The following is a 17,556-nucleotide window of genomic DNA, read 5'->3' on the forward strand; positions in this document are numbered from 1 at the left end:
AAAAGCAACAGTGGGTAAATATGCACTCAGAAGCCTCCAAGTCCAGCACTAGATCTGCCACTCCCTAGATCCAGAAGTCTAGTTTTAGAGCTCAGAATGCAAAAGGCCAGAGGCTGCTGTCAGTTTGCATCACATGGTGGGTACAAAGTACTGAATACTAGGGAAACAGTCAAAAGGAACAAAACGGTCCCCCTACTCTAGGAATTTTAGTTGAGGAGCTATTATTAGTAAAAACACTAAAAACACCTTATATCTGTCAGATACTCTTTATGTGCTTTTTGAAGTATTTTCAAATTCATTACCTCATCTGATTCTTTGAGGGATAATTAACAACAAACATGTGAGGTACGTAGGGCAAATATTTAAAACCCATTTGACAAAAGAAAAAAAAAAAACTGAAGGAGTTAATTAACTTTCCCAGAGTTATACAAGAGTTAATATTAGTGCCAGAATGAGAATCCAGGCCTCCTGACTCCCAGACCAATGTTATTTCCACGACACCATGCTGCTTAACATGAAACCCCAAAATGAGAAGTGGATCAACAGATCTAATACAGGGTTAATGGATCAAATAACGCCAGAATGTGAGAGTAAAGGAATACTCAGAATGTCAGGCTGCTGATGGAAGGCTTGCTGAAGCAAATTAGTCTTTGAAATAAATTTTTTAAAAGGAGTAATATTTTTTCATTCATCCATTCATGCATGCATACATTCACTCACTTAATAAGCTCTGAGAAGCATGTACAGTACCAAGTACTGGGCTAGGTGTTTAAAATACCCTGTCCCGGAGAAGTTCAGTCTGGGCTGCTGGTGGAGATTGAGGGAGGTGAAGAGATATATTCATAAGTTAGCAAGAAAATACTACATATTAGAGATCAATACAGCAATTAACAGAGCAAACAAAGGGATGCATTAACTGATACTGGAGATTAGAAATAAAGTATTCATAAAGGAGAGGACATATGATCAGACCTTGAAAGCTGAAGTACTGCCAAAGTGAGGCAACAGCATTCTGTCCAGTGGGAAAAGGCACAGGCTTTAGCAATCCTGGTGTATGTGTGCAAAACTAAGTAGCTCAAGATGGCTAGAACACAGAAGGTGTTTGAAATAGGAAGAGGTGGAAGGAAAAGTGGTCCTACCTAGGCCATGGATGGAAAAGCACTAGAAATATAAATTATTTTTAAAAAGGGCATATACTATTCCAGGTGAGGCAAAGGCTCAAAGGTGGCAATGAACAATTCATGCATAACAGAATAAGCAGATTTACTTGACTGACGTGAAAATTTCATGTGACAGATAACAAGATATACATCTGGAGAAAGAAGGTGCAATGAAGCATAATTACTTTCAAGTTAAATTTACAAATAAACAATTTTCAGTTGTTCACGGACAGCACGAAAAGTGGCAACAATCCTAACACTGCTGTCTCCCAGACCATCAAAATTTTCCTGTCTTCCTCTAAGGACAGGATTGAGGATTCTTATATTCACTCACTGGGCCCACCGCCCAGGGTGAATCAGAGACACTCAAGACAAGAACTAGGCAGTTGGTTCTGCTACCACCCCAAGAATGACTGAAAATCTGCTAATGTTTCACAATGCTTCCTTTGTCTAAAATACTCTTCCCCACTTTCTCCACCTGCTGAACGCCTTTCCTTCACAACTGGCTCAAAAATCATCTCTATAGTCAAGACTTCTCTAGTACCTCTGGGGAGAACTATTTCTTCCCATAGCACTTTTTTGTAGCTCCTATGGCGTTTTATTCCTACACTTAAGTTTCACTGTATTAAAATTAGTTGTTTACAGAGCTGAGGAGGTAGTGTCTTATTTCTCTTTATGTCCACCACACCTAGCACAGTGCCTGGCTTGAGGCTTATTCAATGAATGCTTGTTGAATGAATGCATTTATGCATGCCAGAAACTCAGCTGTTAGCAAGACTATGATAATGAAACAAGTAATACTTTTTTTCACTTGGTTATTTCTTATTTCTTTCTGTTGTACTTTATAATTCCCCCTTGCTCTTCCTGTGGTCCATGTTCCATCCTTTCCAAAAAATATTTTAAAAAGTGTTCTTCATTGAGGAAATATATATTATTTACTCATATATGTAAAGTATTTCCGGTGCTGCAAAACTGTTATGATGAGATATGGAGACTGCACTCCCTGGGTCTCAAGAATATCCTGGAGAAATAGTCACAAACCAGAAAAGCCTGATCAATCACTGGACACAGGGAATCATCTTTCTTCTGTAAAATGAACTGAAAACTGAAGGTTATTTCCTAGACTAGAAAGAGGAACTTAGAAGATGACCCAAGGTGAACAGGGAAAGGAGACATGGATGTGGTTTTGGGTCTGGATGAGGCTGACGCGATGCAGAGAGGCATGAGCAATAGTATCTGCTACCGACGCCACACAGGCACCTCTGAGACTGTCTCTAAACTTGAATTACAGGTGAAGAAGACAAGCTTCAGCATCTGGTTAGTGCAGCATTTCCCAAAATATGCTCCTTAGAACATTCATTCTTCTGGGTGTTTACAGGTCTTGGTGTTTGGTGATCAAGTAAATTTGGGAAATGTTGAATAAAACAAAATATAACAAATTTCTTTACTGTAAGACTGCTCAGAAACTTTGATGTTAATGTATATTGTGAATCTTTAAGAAGGAAATATAGTTGCATCAATTCTCAAACGTATTTGGCCATGAAAATATTTTTTCCAGGATTTTTTAAGGGACTAATGTTCTACCAAACACACTTCGGGAAATTACTAAATTAGTCATTATCTTCAAGGAAAAAAACACTGATCTGGAAACTAGCTTTTAGGATCTAACACTGTCAAACTATTTGGCTTTCCAACGTAACCTCTGGATCTTACTTTCCTTAAGTTAAGGAGGCCAAATGAGATGAACTCTTAAGATCCTATCTAGCGCTTAACATCTATTATATTCTCAACTAAAAAAGACTGAAAAGACCAAGTTATGGTCTAACAGTCATAGAAGCCATCCTTAAAGGCGTTGTAAGATAGCCTCTAATAACCAAGAAATGACTATCTTATTCAGGAGTAAGGGCTAACAGCAGGACTCTTGAAGACCAGAGGTCACGGCAAAATTTGAAAACAGAATAGACCAGCAATGAAAGGAATGGCTTAGCACACTCACACTGGAGATACAACTGGAAAGTAGGCTGTAGGAGTATCTGCAGATCTCACCGAGCCTGAAAGAAGTGCCACCACGTATCTGCTTTGGACTAAGAGTTTGAGTACCTATGAAGCAACTGTAGCATCTTTGTTATCTATAAAATAAGGAGTTGGATCAGATAATCTCTAAGTTCCTTTTCAGTACTAATGTCCTATGAGTATGCCTCTACAATGGTATCACAATAGTAATAATGCTATCCCTTTTGGGGAATATTTATATTTTATAAGAGGCAGCTGTGAGGTAATGAAAATAACACAGGATTTGAGGACAGAAGTTCTGGGTTTCATTACCAGCTTTGCTACATGCTACTAACTACTCTTCTGTGGTCTTAGTTTCCTCATGTGTAACAGATACAAATGTTCACACTGGTAGCATATACTAAAGTATTCTAAAAATGTTAAAGCATTATGTAAATACATGATATAATTTGTATTCATCTTGAATAAGTATGGCAAGCAAACAAATCTTTGACTCAGTGTTGACATGAGGAATGACCGTTTTTCAAATCTATTCATGTACACGCTTTCCTCATAGCTTTCTAGTGAAAAAAGAAAAAAGGTCATTTGAAAAATTCCAACCAATCATGTCATAGTTGCACTACAGAAAATGGAATTTTCTATAACTTCATTAGGGCTAGGCTTTTTTTTTTTTTTTTAATTTTATTTATTTATTTATTTTTGGCTGTGTTGGGTCTTCGTTTCTGTGCGAGGGCTTTCTCCAGTTCTGGCAAGTGGGGGCCACTCTTCATCGCAGTGCACGGGCCTCTCACCATCGCGGCCTCTCTTGTTGCGGAGCACAGGCTCCAGACGCGCAGGCTCAGTAATTGTGGCTCACAGGCCCAGCTGCTCCGCGGCATGTGGGATCTTCCCAGACCAGGGCTCGAACCCGTGTCCCCTGCATTGGCAGGCGGATTCCCAACCACTGCGCCACCAGGGAAGCCCAGGGCTAGGCTTTTGTAGGTGGGAGGGTGGGGTGAATATGGAGGCAGGAGATCAGTTCAGTGTGAATTCCAAAAAAAATCAACAGGACTGGGAAAGACCAAGAGTGAAAGCCAAGGAGAGCATTAACCAGCTGTGGTCCCTTCCTATCTAGGCAACTGTCCCACGACATCTCTTCCCACACCTCCCCTCCCCATAGACAGGCAGCCTTCTCGTCACGTACAGATGTATTATGTGCATATTAATTTATATGTTTGCTTGTTGCTTGAATCTTGCTATGTGTATTTTATACCTCCCCCTCTCCCACCCCACTGGACAGAAACTTATATCCATTTCCCCTGGGTATCTAGTACATAGTTCTGTACCTAGTAATTTCTTAATATATCTTGTTTTCTGACTTCCCTCAGCATGTTCCCACCCCTTTAGGCAGACTCTGGATGCCCTCAACCCCTGCTACTTGTTACTGTCTCCTACCCTGCCTGAAGAGCCCCCTGGGCCTGAGAAGCTCCTCTCTGCCCCACCTTCCTCCTCACTTGGTCTCAGCAAGATTCTCCCAGCAGAAGCTGAAGATGCTGAAGGAGCTCTCCAGGGCATGTGCACACTCATCTGGCTTCTTATCCCCAGGAAGGCCGAAAACACAGAGGAACATGCAGCCCTGAGATAAGTGACAAAGAAAGAAAAGGGAAATTGACCTGGGGAAGAAATATGGCTCGCCTCAACTGAACCAACTTCCCTAAATGAAGCCAGACCCCTTCCTGGCTAGTTTTCTATTAGGAATGTAGGAGTCTATAAGATTCATGAAATGGACGTTCTAGGCCACATCAACATGGACATTTTAAAAAAAGAAAAAAAATCTTGATTTAACTATTTAAAGAACTGAAATTTAAAACACAAGAAAAATCGATGTTAAGAACTTTTCAATAATTCAATTTCTAGTGTCTACCTTGAGCTAAGTCCATCTGCCTATATTGTCTTTACCTATAATGTCAAGTATGATACTGCTCTTTTTCAGGCTCCTAAATTACCTCAGAAGGATCTGATTATACTTACTTTACTAATAGAGACAGAAAAACATTCTTCATGCTTTCATAAGGATTTTTCAACAAGAAGAGAATAAAAAAGATATGGAGGATAACACTCAGTTACCCTGAAAATTAAACTACCTAGAACATCCCGTTCCTTAAATATTATTATTTGAAGTTTTAATGTAACATAGCTTATTACAAAATAAGAAGCAGAGAGTCTGACTTATGCCTGTTATGTGAGAGATAACATAAGATGTTATAATAATAACATAAGACTATTATAATTGTCTTAAGACTATTATTCTTCACTCACCTTTAATGTTGATATGTCAAGTTCCCTTGTACTTACCGTCTCAGACATAAAGATCCGGCTCAGCTGGCCACCCCCTTTCTCTATCACTGTGGAGATGTATAAGGCAGCCTCCTGGATAAGATGACACAAATGCAACATCCATGCTGTCTTGTGGAACTCTAGGCTGACCAAAACCATAGTCACAGTACGGAATTCGGATATATACTCCATAGGTTGGCCTTCATCAATCTACAAAGACACAGTGAGTTACCTTGACGGTATCTTCAACTTTTAGTATCATGTTTAGGCATTTAAATTCTATATTCCATGGTAAACATGAGAAAATGACTTATAGATGTCAGACATAAAACTTAAAATTCAGGTTCAAGAGGTATAGAAGATATACAACCAGTGCACTTGGAGTTAAAATTGTTGACTTTAAACCTAATTCACTGATGAAATTTGCCAAGCTTTTATATTTCCTCTCTAAGACACAGTTTGATATGTCCAATTCTATTAGTCATTATATCACTTACTAAGGGATTCACATATAAACAATCAATCAACACTTATTTACCAAGCATATACTCTATACCCTGTTTACAGTGTATTAGTTTCTAGAGGGACAAACAAACAAAAACCAAATATGGTTTCTACTTTCTAGGACTGAGAAATCTAAACTTATAAGACACGTCATCACAGTAATTGGTGCAGATGGGAAAATCTGCTAGTATTACAATGGGAAGCGGGAGATGAACTGGATCAATCAAATGGTTGTCACATTTGTACATGTACACTTGTTTACACAAACACACACACAGTCTACACACAATGACTCAAGAGCTAGGAAATAACCTTCTTTAAAAGGTTTTTCATTATGTGCTTCCGCAGGGTTTGCTCAAGTGCAGAGTCTGGATCCAACTCCAGGGCAGTTCTTAGAATGTCTGAGAGAAGGAAGACAAACAAAATGTCTCCAGCCATGTGGAAAATTAATCTTTGAAATTTTGGGCATGGGTATAATAAAGGACAAAATAACTTACCAGCACTTGTCCGGTAATGTGGCAGGTAATCGAGGCACTTGTAAAAATGCTCATCAAAATCAAATGGGTCAATGATCCGCATATCTCTTAACTATAGAAAGGAAACTGCTCAATTCTGTGCCCACCCACCAACTGGATTACCTTTGGTTCCTTAATAGAGGGGCTAAGGATGGCATCTCCCTTGTTTATCACTTATCTTTTCAGCCTTACTGTTCTGCCTCGTCTGTCTTCCTGGGAGAATATCCCTCACCTCCCTCCAAAATAAAGTTCCAGTGGTTGGTTTGGTCTGGTGTTGAGCACCGCCAGAGCACTGCCCTATGCAGCAGGAAGGCCTTTTCAGGACGTTCAATGGATGTGACCAACCTCCTACCTTCACAGCTTCATCCTCCCTCATGATTTCCACTTCAAACATGTACTGCTCACAGAGCTTCCAGCAGTTCCAGGACAAGACAATCTCATTTGCCTGAGCCAACCGCTGAGCTAACTGGACACCGTCTACATCACGCCCAGTCACCAAGAGGTACTGTCGCTGCTCGTCTCCAACAATAACTTGGGAAATCCGCCCTGCAGACAGACCTATCCAGAGAAAAGGAGACAAGTGGTGAATAGACAAACTCAGCTGGAAAACTATGCAAAGGCTGGGGTCTGGAATCCTCACATTGCTTTATGCATCACGCCAAATCTCGTTATTGCCCACAGTTGCAGAAATATTAGGTGAGCTCCCCCTCAAAAAGAATAGCTTGGGGCTTCCCTGGTGGCGCAGTGGTTGAGAATCTGCCTGCTAATGCAGGGGACATGGGTTCGAGCCCTGGTCTGGGAAGATCCCACATGCCACGGAGCAACTAGGCCCGTGAGCCACAACTACTGAGCCTGCGCGTCTGGAGCCTGTACTCCGCAACAAGAGAGGCCGCGATAGTGAGAGGCCCGCGCACCGCGATGAAGAGTGGCCCCCACTTGCCACAACTAAAGAAAGCCCTCGCACAGAAATGAAGACCCAACACTGCCATAAATAATAAATAAATAAATAAAGGGAAAACGATGGTTCAATTTAAAAAAAAAAAGAATAGCTTGCCCCAGATTTCCTTCTGTCTTAAACACACCTAGAGACAGACATTCAGATAAGCCTGAGTTGTATGAGGGAAGAAACTCTTGGATCCTAGGCATCCAAGAGTCTTGTCTCTAAATTGCTCTTCTAATGGACAGCTAGGTCCTGATGGCAGAGATCAAATGATTATGCTCAGAAACTGCTGCCACCGTGACCACACCAGCTCTCCTCATATGTAACCAGGGCTGAGTGAGTAGACAATCAGTATTTTACCACACATGGGCTTCGCCATACCCTTTATTTCTGCCTCCTGTTTTTCTTGTCCTGGGGGATTTCTTACTGCTAATAACAGCTGAAAAACGGGTTTGCTTGCCAGGGAAGAAATTACTATAACCAGGAGAAGTATGCCCTTAGGTAAGTAACCCAATCCACACTAAAAACAAGGGAAAAAGCAGTTTTAAAAGAATGGCAGAGACATATACTTTTGGCCAAGGTGCAGCAACAGGCAGTGAATTTACCTTAATGCCTGGAACAACCAAGGAACTGGAAAAATACACAAAACAACAGAAACAACAGTTTTCAAGATATTGGACATTAGGTAATTAAGGACAGTATGCTTGAGAGATGAGAAACAAACAAAGTGAACCCTCTGATACCCCAGCTCACTGCCTAGAGAGAGTTTCCAGTACACATCTCAGGGAGGGTAAGCCCAGGTGCAGCCCGGAGGATTCCCTGAGTTGAGACAGAGGTAGGAGTCTGAGGAGGCCAAGCTAGCTAGAGCTCACAGGGCACTGTGAGTGCTGGAGAGGACAGTGTGTAGAGAGAAAACTCCACAGAACTCCAGAGAACTGAGTCCCCCTCAGGTCTTTAAGTGCATCAATGTAAGGAAACAACCTGAGGCTAGGGAAAGAGCCCCTGAAAAGATTAGAGGGAACAATCTTAGTATCACACAGGCCTGGGAATAGTTCCCATTTCCACTAGCCAGAGTATTAAACTTCATACTTCACAGGACATTAGGTACAATACTCGGAAGTGGTCTGCCTCAGGAATGGGGCAAAACTAGCTCTGGACTAAACACTGCTCTGGTCCTATCCAACAAAATTTGAAAGCAAAACCTATTAAGCTAACCACATCTCAGAACTAAGTTCAAGAATATTTATAGAAATATTTAAAAATCCAGCACTCAACAAGGTTAAATTCACACTTGGCACCCACCAAAAATTACCAGGTATGCCAAGAAAAAGGAAAATATGACCCACAATGAGAAGAAAAATCAATCAATTAAGCCCAATGTAGAATAACACAGACGATAGAATTAGTAGACAGGACATTAAAAGTTATAACTATATTCCATATATTCAAGAACTAGAGAGAATACTAAACAAGTAGGGACATGGAGGATATGGTATCTTCATATGGATGAAAACCACAGGCCTGAGATGAAAAATACACTACAAAAATACACAAGAAAATATATTAGATCAAAGGCAAATTAGACTTTTCAAAATAAAAGATCTGTAAACTTGAAAACATAGCAATAGAAACCATCCAAAATGAAACACAGGGAGAAAAAAGATAGAAAAACAATGAACACAGCATCAGTGAGTCATGGGACAATTTCAAGCAGCCTAATATGTGTGTAACTAGACAGAGGAGAAGAGAGAAAAAATTATTTGAAGAAATAATGGCAGAACATTTTCTAAATTTTATAAAAACTAGAAACCTATAGATCCAAGAATTTCAATGAGTCCCAAGTATAAGAAAAATGAAGAAAACTGTACCAAGGTACATCACAATCCGATTACCTAAAACCAGTGATAAAGAAAAAATCGAAAAGCAGCTGGGGTAGAAGGGGAGGGACATTATATACAAAGAAACAAAAATATAGATGAAAGCAGATTTCCTGTTGGACATACTGCAAGCTAGAAGACAGTAGAACTGCAAGCTAGAAGACAGTAGAACAACAGCTTTCATGTAAGAGGAAAAAAATTCCTGTCAATCTAGAATTCTATACCCAGGGAAAATACCTTTCAAAAACAGAGGTGAAATAAAGATTTTTTTCAGACACACAAAAGCTAAACTAACCCATCTCCAGCAAACCCACACTATAAGAAACGTTAAAGGAAGTTCTACAAACAGACAATAATAAATGTTGACTAGGACATGGAGAAATTGGAACCTTTACACATTGCTGGTGGAAATGTAAAATGGTACAACCACTTTGGAAAAAAGATAAGCAATTTCTCAAAAAGTTAAACATGCATCTACCATTATGACTCAGCCCTTTCACTCCTAGGTATTTAACCAAGAGAAATAAATGCATAAGTCTACACAAAGACTTGTATACAGATGTTCATAGCAGCCTTATTTGTAATAGCCAAAAATTGACAATAATCCTATTGTAGATCAAAAAGTGAATAAATAACCCTAGTCAGAGAACTAAGATCCCGCAAGCTGGCCAAAAAAAAAGCAATGATAGAAAGATCTGTGGTTGCTTGGGGATGGGGAGGGGAGTAGTGGGATGGAGAGTTTATAAAGGGGCACAGGAAACTTTAGTGAGTGTTGAATATGTTCATTATCTTGATTGTGGTGATGGTTTCAAAAGTATATAAATATGTCTATGTACAGTATCAATTATGAATTATCTATCAATAAAACAAAAACCAGAAGAACAAAAAAAGGATGGTAGGATAGGAGAGATGCCATACAACTCACAATATGATTCTTCACTTCTGTTCCTCAAAATACAAACGAATAGCTAGAGCCAACTTTTGCCCTTACTTCAGAAACCCCTTGAGGTTTCTGGACTGCTGTGAAGCAGATTTTTGTATAGAGCTTCGCCTTCAATCCTGACTCTGTTGAAACTATGGCCTCTGTGTACAGCTTTTAAATTTCTGTGGCGTTATATTTTTGATAATGTAATATAGTAACATAATTAAAAAACCAAACTATATAAAGAATATACATTGAAAAGTCTTGATTCCACCTATATACCTATCTACACTATTTTCCCCCAATAGGTAACTTTTATTAGTTTCTTATATATCTTTCCAGTGTTTCTTTATACAAATATAAACAAATAAGAAAAGTTCTTACTTTTCGTCCTTACTCAAAAGGTAGCATACTAAACACAGTGCTTTGCATCTTGCTTTTTCTCATCTATATTTTGGAGATATTGCTATATCAAAACAACTTTTTTTTAAAGTGGCAGAGAATCTCATTGGGTAGACCTATTATTGTTTATTTAACCAGTCTCCTACAGAAAATTTTCAACCTTTTATCACAATCTATATTGCAATCAATAATCTTATACATATGATATTTTATAAATACTCAGGTACACCTATAGGATAAACGTTGGGGTTGAAGGATAAATGTTAGGATTGCTGGGTTGAAGAATAAATGCATTTGTAATCTTGGTAGAGATTACTGAATCACTCTCCATGGAAGTTGTACCACTGTTGACTCCCACCAGCACTGTGTGGGAAGGCTTAGGCCTCACAACCTTATCAACAGTGTGTTCAGCATCTGAATTTTTCCATATCTATGGGTAAGAAATGATTTCAATTGGTACTTTCAATTGACATTTTTCTTATTACGAAGTTGACCAGTTTTTCACAAGTTACAAGGGATGATTTCTTTGTTTATGTGTTATTTATGCATGTTCTTTGCTCATTTTTCTGTTAGAATGTTAGTCTTTTCTTGATTTCTAGGTGTTTTTTCTATGTTAGGAAAATTCACCCTTTGTCTACATGATATAAGTTGCAAATATTTTTTTCCAGGTTGTCATTTATCTTTTGAATTGCTTATACTGTTTTTTTTTTTTCCAACTGATCACTCTTTTAGTAGCTAATACCTATTTTTAGCTGCAGGTCCTGGCCTTCTCTGGTATGGTAGATCCCAAATTTCTCCTGTATCTCCAGACTGCATTTTGCCACCAGGGTAATGATGTCACTCAGTTGATTCTGTTCCACTGTCCAGAGTGCCAGGAGCACATTCCCTGTAGAGACACAGGCTGACAGAGATCAAATATCTGGATTCACTTGCCAGAGCAAAGCTCCCGATAATGCAGAAGATATCATGCAAGGTGTCAGACAAGGTTTCTTGGCCCTATACATCATACTAGGTTAAAATACGGCCTTAGATCCTTAAAACCATTCAGCATATAAAAACATGACTAAGTAGAAGCTGAAATGTTCCTAAAACCTAGGGTTATTTTTGGTACTCTTCTCTCCATCAGTATACTAACAGATCTAAGAAGTTCACAAAGTGTAGGTTTACATTCAAGTTGAATTTTAAGATTTTAAGTTTCTTTAAGTTTAAATGAAAAGACAGGCCAACTCTATGGCATATACCTGTTAATAATCCTAAGAGTTTTCCAGATAGGAGACAAGCTAGACTTCTTCCCTACTTAGCTTCTGCTATTAATGACCAAGTTTCTCATTAGTTTTCTCATGAATGCTTTATAGGCACTTATTTTCCTGTCAGTCAATGTGAACAAAATGTAAAGTACTTGGGAGCTTAATATGGACAAGGCTTTTGCATTAGACTGGGAGATCCTTTGAGGCAGAGACTGTGTCTTCCTCATCTTTGTTTCCCCAGGGCCCAGCACATACTAAATAAACAAACAATGCTGAATAAACAAACATGCCAAATTCCACCTATAGTCTTCCTCCCTTACAGTGCTTTAAATATTCAGAAAAAAATGAAAAATACCTGTGATATTTAGGATATCCCCTCCAAAACAGAGCACATCTGAAATCAAGTAAGGGAGAGAGAGGAAAATGAGTCAAAATCAGAGATATGCCAGATCATGGCAGAATAATATATGATGAAAAGAATGGCTTGCAGAGTTTTTCCTCATATCTTTTCTGGTCAATTTATTCACTCCAAGGCTTAGACTCCTTCTTCCTCTCCCCTGGCTTCTCCTCAAATCTGTCTGTTCCTATATCCATCTTCTCTAAAATGGAAGAAAAGTCCTCCTGTTATCTTCAAAGCCATCCCCCTATTCATGCTCTGCATCCTAGTCCCTCTCACCCTCCCAAGAACTTCACTCCTTTCCGTATCTTCTCTCTACTCCATCATTCCCATTAATATCTTTTTTTCTTTAAAAAAAACCAAAACACAACAAAATTAACCCACCTAGTCTTGACTCTGCCTTCTTCTCTAGATACTAGCTCAGTTTTTGTTACATTCCCAGCAAAACAATTCTCAGAAGAGCTGGCGATATACAAGTTTCTCCTCCTATCAAATTCATGCTTAATTTTTTTCCTCTACCATTCTCTTCTCAGTTTATTCCAATCTGACTTCCATTTCCACCACTTCACTAAAATGATCAAAATCATCACAGCATTCATCTTGCTAAATTCAGTATTTTTCAGACATCATTATATTTGACACTTTTCATTTTCAACCCAGCTAGAACGGCCCTCTTCTTCTAGAGACACTACTTCCCCTTTGGCTTCAGGAATACCACAGAATCCTACCTGACTGGCTGCTTTATAGTCTCTTTTGTAGGTTCTTTCTTCCTGATCATAATCCTCCCCTGGAGTTCCTTAAGCCTCAGTCTTAGGCTCTTTCTCTTCATTTACACTCTCCCAACGTGGACTCAATCAGTTCTTTAAGTAACATCTTTATGCCATCAATTCACTTTTCATCTCTAACAGATCTATTCTCTGAGCTCCAGGCTCAATCATACCTACTAACTTCATTTCTCCAGTTGACTGACTTATTAACATCTTAAACTCAATATATTTAAAATAGAACCCTTGATTTTCTCTCAAAGCCATCTTTCCCATCTTGATAAGTGACATCACCATAAATTCAGTTATGAAAGGCAAAAAACTTGAGAGTCCCTTTCCTCACCACTTCCCACTGAAATCCAACACATTAGAAAATCCTGTCTGCTGAACTGCAAAATATATTTCAAATCAGTTTATCTCGGTACAGCTCCCTTCATTGCATATATCTAGACCAATGGTTTCAACTTTTACTGCACACTGAAATTGCCTATGAAACTTTAAACATCCTTATTCCTGGGCCAAACCCAAGACATTCTGATTTAACTGGGGTGAAGCCTAGACCTCAGGATTTTTAAAAGCTTCCTAAGTAGTTATCTAATGTGCTGCCAAGGTTGAGAATCACTAACCTAGATGAAATTTCCATCATGTCTCCACAGCTGCTCCAAATGCCTCTTCCAGCTTTCATTCTTACCACCTACCCTCCATCAGATCCCAATAATACAATCTCCATGAGGGCAGACACTGTGTCTTTATTTTTCCATGTATTTCTAGTACCCAGCAGCTCCTGGTGTTATAATACACACATGATACATAATATCTATTTCTCCCTTTCATCTAAACTTGATGAGATCAATTGAAAGACTTTTTATTTTTATTTTTAAATTAAAAAAAGTTTTGGCAGTGCTGCTCGGCTTACAGGATCTCAGTTTGAACCCTGGCCCAGGGATTAAACCCTGGCCCCGGCATTGGAAGCGCAGCGTCCTAACCACTGGAACGCCAGGGAATTCCCAAAAGATTTTTTATACTTGTTCCTCAGGGGTAAGGGGTGAGTCACATAGCCACTTTATGTGGCTAAAGAAGATGCCACAAAGTAATCATTCTGGTGAATCTCAGAATGATGGACATAACTCAACAGGATACTGTCAGTACAAGAAGGGAATGTTATATTCGTACTAAAGGGTATAGGGCCAGAGTAATTTCTGTTAGGTAGACCTAACTAGACTGAAAACTCCTCTAAGAGTAGGTTTTTGCACCCCCTGCACCTATTACATTGTTACGTCACAGAGTAGGTACTCAAAACATGTTTACTGTACAAATGAAAAGGTTTTTTTTTTCCCCCAGATTAGGCAAATATCCACAAGCTTAGTATTGATACATGGCAGAAAATAAAACACCCAGTCCTACTTCACAGGATCAAAATGCAGTAATACAATGGGAAGGTGTTCTGTAAATTATATCTGATATACATACGAGGCACATTATATTACTGTTAGAAGACACAACCTGAGGAATACTTTATTTTGAAATAAAATACAAACATGCAAAGTAAAAATCAGCATTTTCCCCCCCTTTCTGAACACCGAGTCAACAGGATGTGCAACTGGGTAGAATGGCAGATACAGGCAAAGATCTAGCTCGTCAGAGGCAACCTGAAGAAAAAAAGGATGAGTGACACTAAAGGGATGTCACTTTAGTACGTCTTAAAGTGCGTCCGAGCCCCCTTCTGTTACAAACCCTCAAGAGCCCATCACCACACCTCCTTGCTCCCCTACAACGGTCACTCACGCTCCACGATGTCACTAATGTAATAACTGAAGATGTGGGCCAGTGTGTCCATGTCATGTTCCGACTTGCAGCTCAGGCTGAACCTGTCCATTAATGCTGTAAACCCTGACCAACAAAGCAAAAATTACTATGTTAGCTACAAGTCCTAAACTTTTAGGCTCTATTCCCTCCACACATCAGGCCAGTGGAACGGAAGCAGATCTTCTCAAGATGAGTAATTTCATTATCCTTTAACATGGTGTTACTTAGCAAGTACTCAGGGCCAGGCTGGTTGCTGCTGCCTCTGGGAGTCCAGAGGGCCACCCCCCCCATGTTTCTAGAAGCTGCAGATGGTGAAGATTCACCCACAAGTGCCCTTTTCATTGGAATCCGGCTACTGCTTTCCCATCATACTCTCTTAAGGCTCCCTGGCCAAGGGAACCTGTAGGATTCCCCTCTCCCCACCCACGTGAGGGATAGAGAAACCACTGACAAGCAGAATGGATGAAAGCTTTATGGAGAACTCATATGGTGAGCTCCTCCGAGGACAGGCACCCGAATCACTCATCTTCATATCCGTGACACATAAACTCCACAAATACCTGTTAAATGAACGACTCTCATAGTAGCTGCTAGGTCTCAACTCCTAGAACAATGGCAGGCACCTACTTATGGACCCAAAGAAGAAAATAACTAAACAAATAAAATCACTGGATGAAGCAGAATGCTTATTGGAAAATGCTCGGGACTGGGGAAAAACTTGGGTCCAAAGCCTGCCATATGGCCCCGAAAAGGTCCTTTCCCCTTTCTGAGTCTCAATTTCATCATCGCTGAAGTGAACTCCAGGGCTACGACAGGTCGTCCGAAAAGGCATCCTCCTGCTCCGAAAATGACCCTCAGGTTCAGGCGGAGGCGGCGAAAAGTGCAATGAAACCGTGCCTTTAGCTCGCCCCGGGGCCAGGCCCGTAACCGCCGAGGCCCCTACCAGCTGAGGCCCAACGGCCGCCCCTCCGGCAGGTCGGGAGAGCGACGCACCTCCCCTCGCCCTCACCCGTCACGTGGACGCCAAGGAGGACGCCCTGGGCCGTGGCAAGCTCGTGTTCTGATCCCCGGGGCTTCCTGAAGACCAGCAGGTCTGGAAGCAGCGCCGCCAACCGGGCCTCTACGGGCCACAGAGGCGGCGCCGCCACCCCCTTGCCCGTCGCCATAGCGGCGGCGGCAGCGGCGAAATTTTTCGCCGAACGACCGGAAACAGCGTTCCTCCGCGTAGTAGCCAATCCGCAACGACGGCCCTGACGGGTCCCTCCCGCCAACCAATCAGTGCGGGCTTCCTTGGGGCCCCGCCCACCTGTTTTCATCGCCTTTGCGCTCGCTCCGGATTGCGGGGTGGGAGGGGCGGAAGGAGGGCAGGGCGGCGCGTTCGAAGGAGCAAAGGCTGAAGTTTTAAAATCTCTTTCAGACGTGAAGCTGCTTTTACGATAAAACTGATCACCTGGGATAACTATCAATAGGGTGGTCTTTTCTTCGTATCAGTTTCTAAGGACAAGTTCCATTGGCATCTGACTAAAGCAAACTAAGGATGGTTTTTAAATTTAACACCGTTAGACTAAGGCCGTTTAACACAGGAAGCCTTTTTCCTTGTTAGGGAACTTACTCCACTTCTGTTGTCTGCCAGGACAGGTCATTTGGTCTCATGGGAGTACTCCCCCTGAGCCCTTTTTCTCACACTTCCGTGTGGTAATGGCCCATTTGAGGCTGCCGGTCTGTGGCTCAGATTTGTGAACACAAAGCAATAAAAGGACGAGCATGTTGTGGATTTTTAACAATCAGAAATGCATGTTTTTCTGCATGAATAAATCTAAAAATTACATCTTTACTATCTTTAGTTCTACAATATATCATATAACAATGCTGTTTTGTTGGTAACTGAAGGGCTAATTTTACTCATGGAATTAATTCATAGTGTTTTCATGAACACTTACAGTGGGAAGACCAAATGTATGATCAGTCCACAGGTGACAGAAAATATTTCCTCAGTAGGGTGGGAGGGCCAAAAGGGAAGGAAAAGAGATCAAGGGGAGACACAGCTGAAAGGCTGGACACTCTCAAGTTTGACACACTGTCCACAGAGCTTACATGTGTGTTTACAGAGTTCACAATATCAGCATTATAAACACAACGCAGAACCCAGGGGATATAAACTCCTCAAAATTCAAGACACTTTTAAAGCATTTTATAAATTTATTTTAAAAAATAACAATTGAAATGACATCAATGATCAATCACCTGTGCTCCCCCTACAGCTGAGGGGAAAAAACCTTTCGTATAGTTGAGTCCCAAAGGAAAATCAAGACATTATCAGGCACCCATTAGCCAGAAAAATGCTGTTGGTCCAGTGGTATAGACACTGACATGTTCAATGTACCAGTGCAATTAAAATATATATTTACAATTATCCTGCAAAAAAAAAAGCACTCAAGAAGTGAAATAACTATGCATTAAACCAATTATTCACTCATCCATTCACTCTTTTTGCATCTATGAAGCCATCACTACAGTCACAAGGACAAATGAATAAAAGAACTTCTAGTAACAAAAAAATCCAAACCTCACCCCCACTTTGTGGGTTATTATGTGCTAAAATGACCACAATAAAAGGGCCATGAGCTACCTGAAATGGCAATGACAAAATGACAACTGTATTCATTTCAAATAAAACCAAACTCAAACTCGTG

The 17,556-nt window shown here is 40.4% G+C and overlaps 1 protein-coding gene across 13 annotated transcripts in view; it reads right to left on the reverse strand.

The window, feature by feature from the left end:
* Positions 1-16,029, reverse strand: part of LOC133095216 (adenylate cyclase type 10-like) — a 39,116-nt gene extending 23,087 nt beyond the window's left edge. For 9 of the 13 annotated variants that reach the window (XR_009701563.1, XM_061196252.1, XM_061196250.1 and 6 more), the window contains exons 1-9: positions 15,873-16,029; positions 14,843-14,947; positions 12,252-12,290; positions 11,392-11,535; positions 6,861-7,066; positions 6,491-6,581; positions 6,306-6,394; positions 5,508-5,699; positions 4,667-4,788 (exon numbers count right to left, since the gene is read on the reverse strand). Coding sequence is in view for 12 of the 13 variants with exons in the window: in XM_061196252.1 (XP_061052235.1) it covers positions 4,667-4,788; positions 5,508-5,699; positions 6,306-6,394; positions 6,491-6,581; positions 6,861-7,066; positions 11,392-11,535; positions 12,252-12,290; positions 14,843-14,947; positions 15,873-16,029 (1,145 nt within the window). In the remaining variant the exon portion in view is untranslated. The remainder of the gene's footprint in view (positions 1-4,666; positions 4,789-5,507; positions 5,700-6,305; positions 6,395-6,490; positions 6,582-6,860; positions 7,067-11,391; positions 11,536-12,251; positions 12,291-14,842; positions 14,948-15,872) is intronic. The other 4 variants (XM_061196254.1, XM_061196258.1, XM_061196257.1 and 1 more) reach the window with 4 other exon arrangements.
* Positions 16,030-17,556: the final 1,527 nt, after the last annotated feature.

Source organism: Eubalaena glacialis, chromosome 7, assembly GCF_028564815.1.
Source record: "Eubalaena glacialis isolate mEubGla1 chromosome 7, mEubGla1.1.hap2.+ XY, whole genome shotgun sequence".
Taxonomy (NCBI): domain Eukaryota; kingdom Metazoa; phylum Chordata; class Mammalia; order Artiodactyla; family Balaenidae; genus Eubalaena; species Eubalaena glacialis.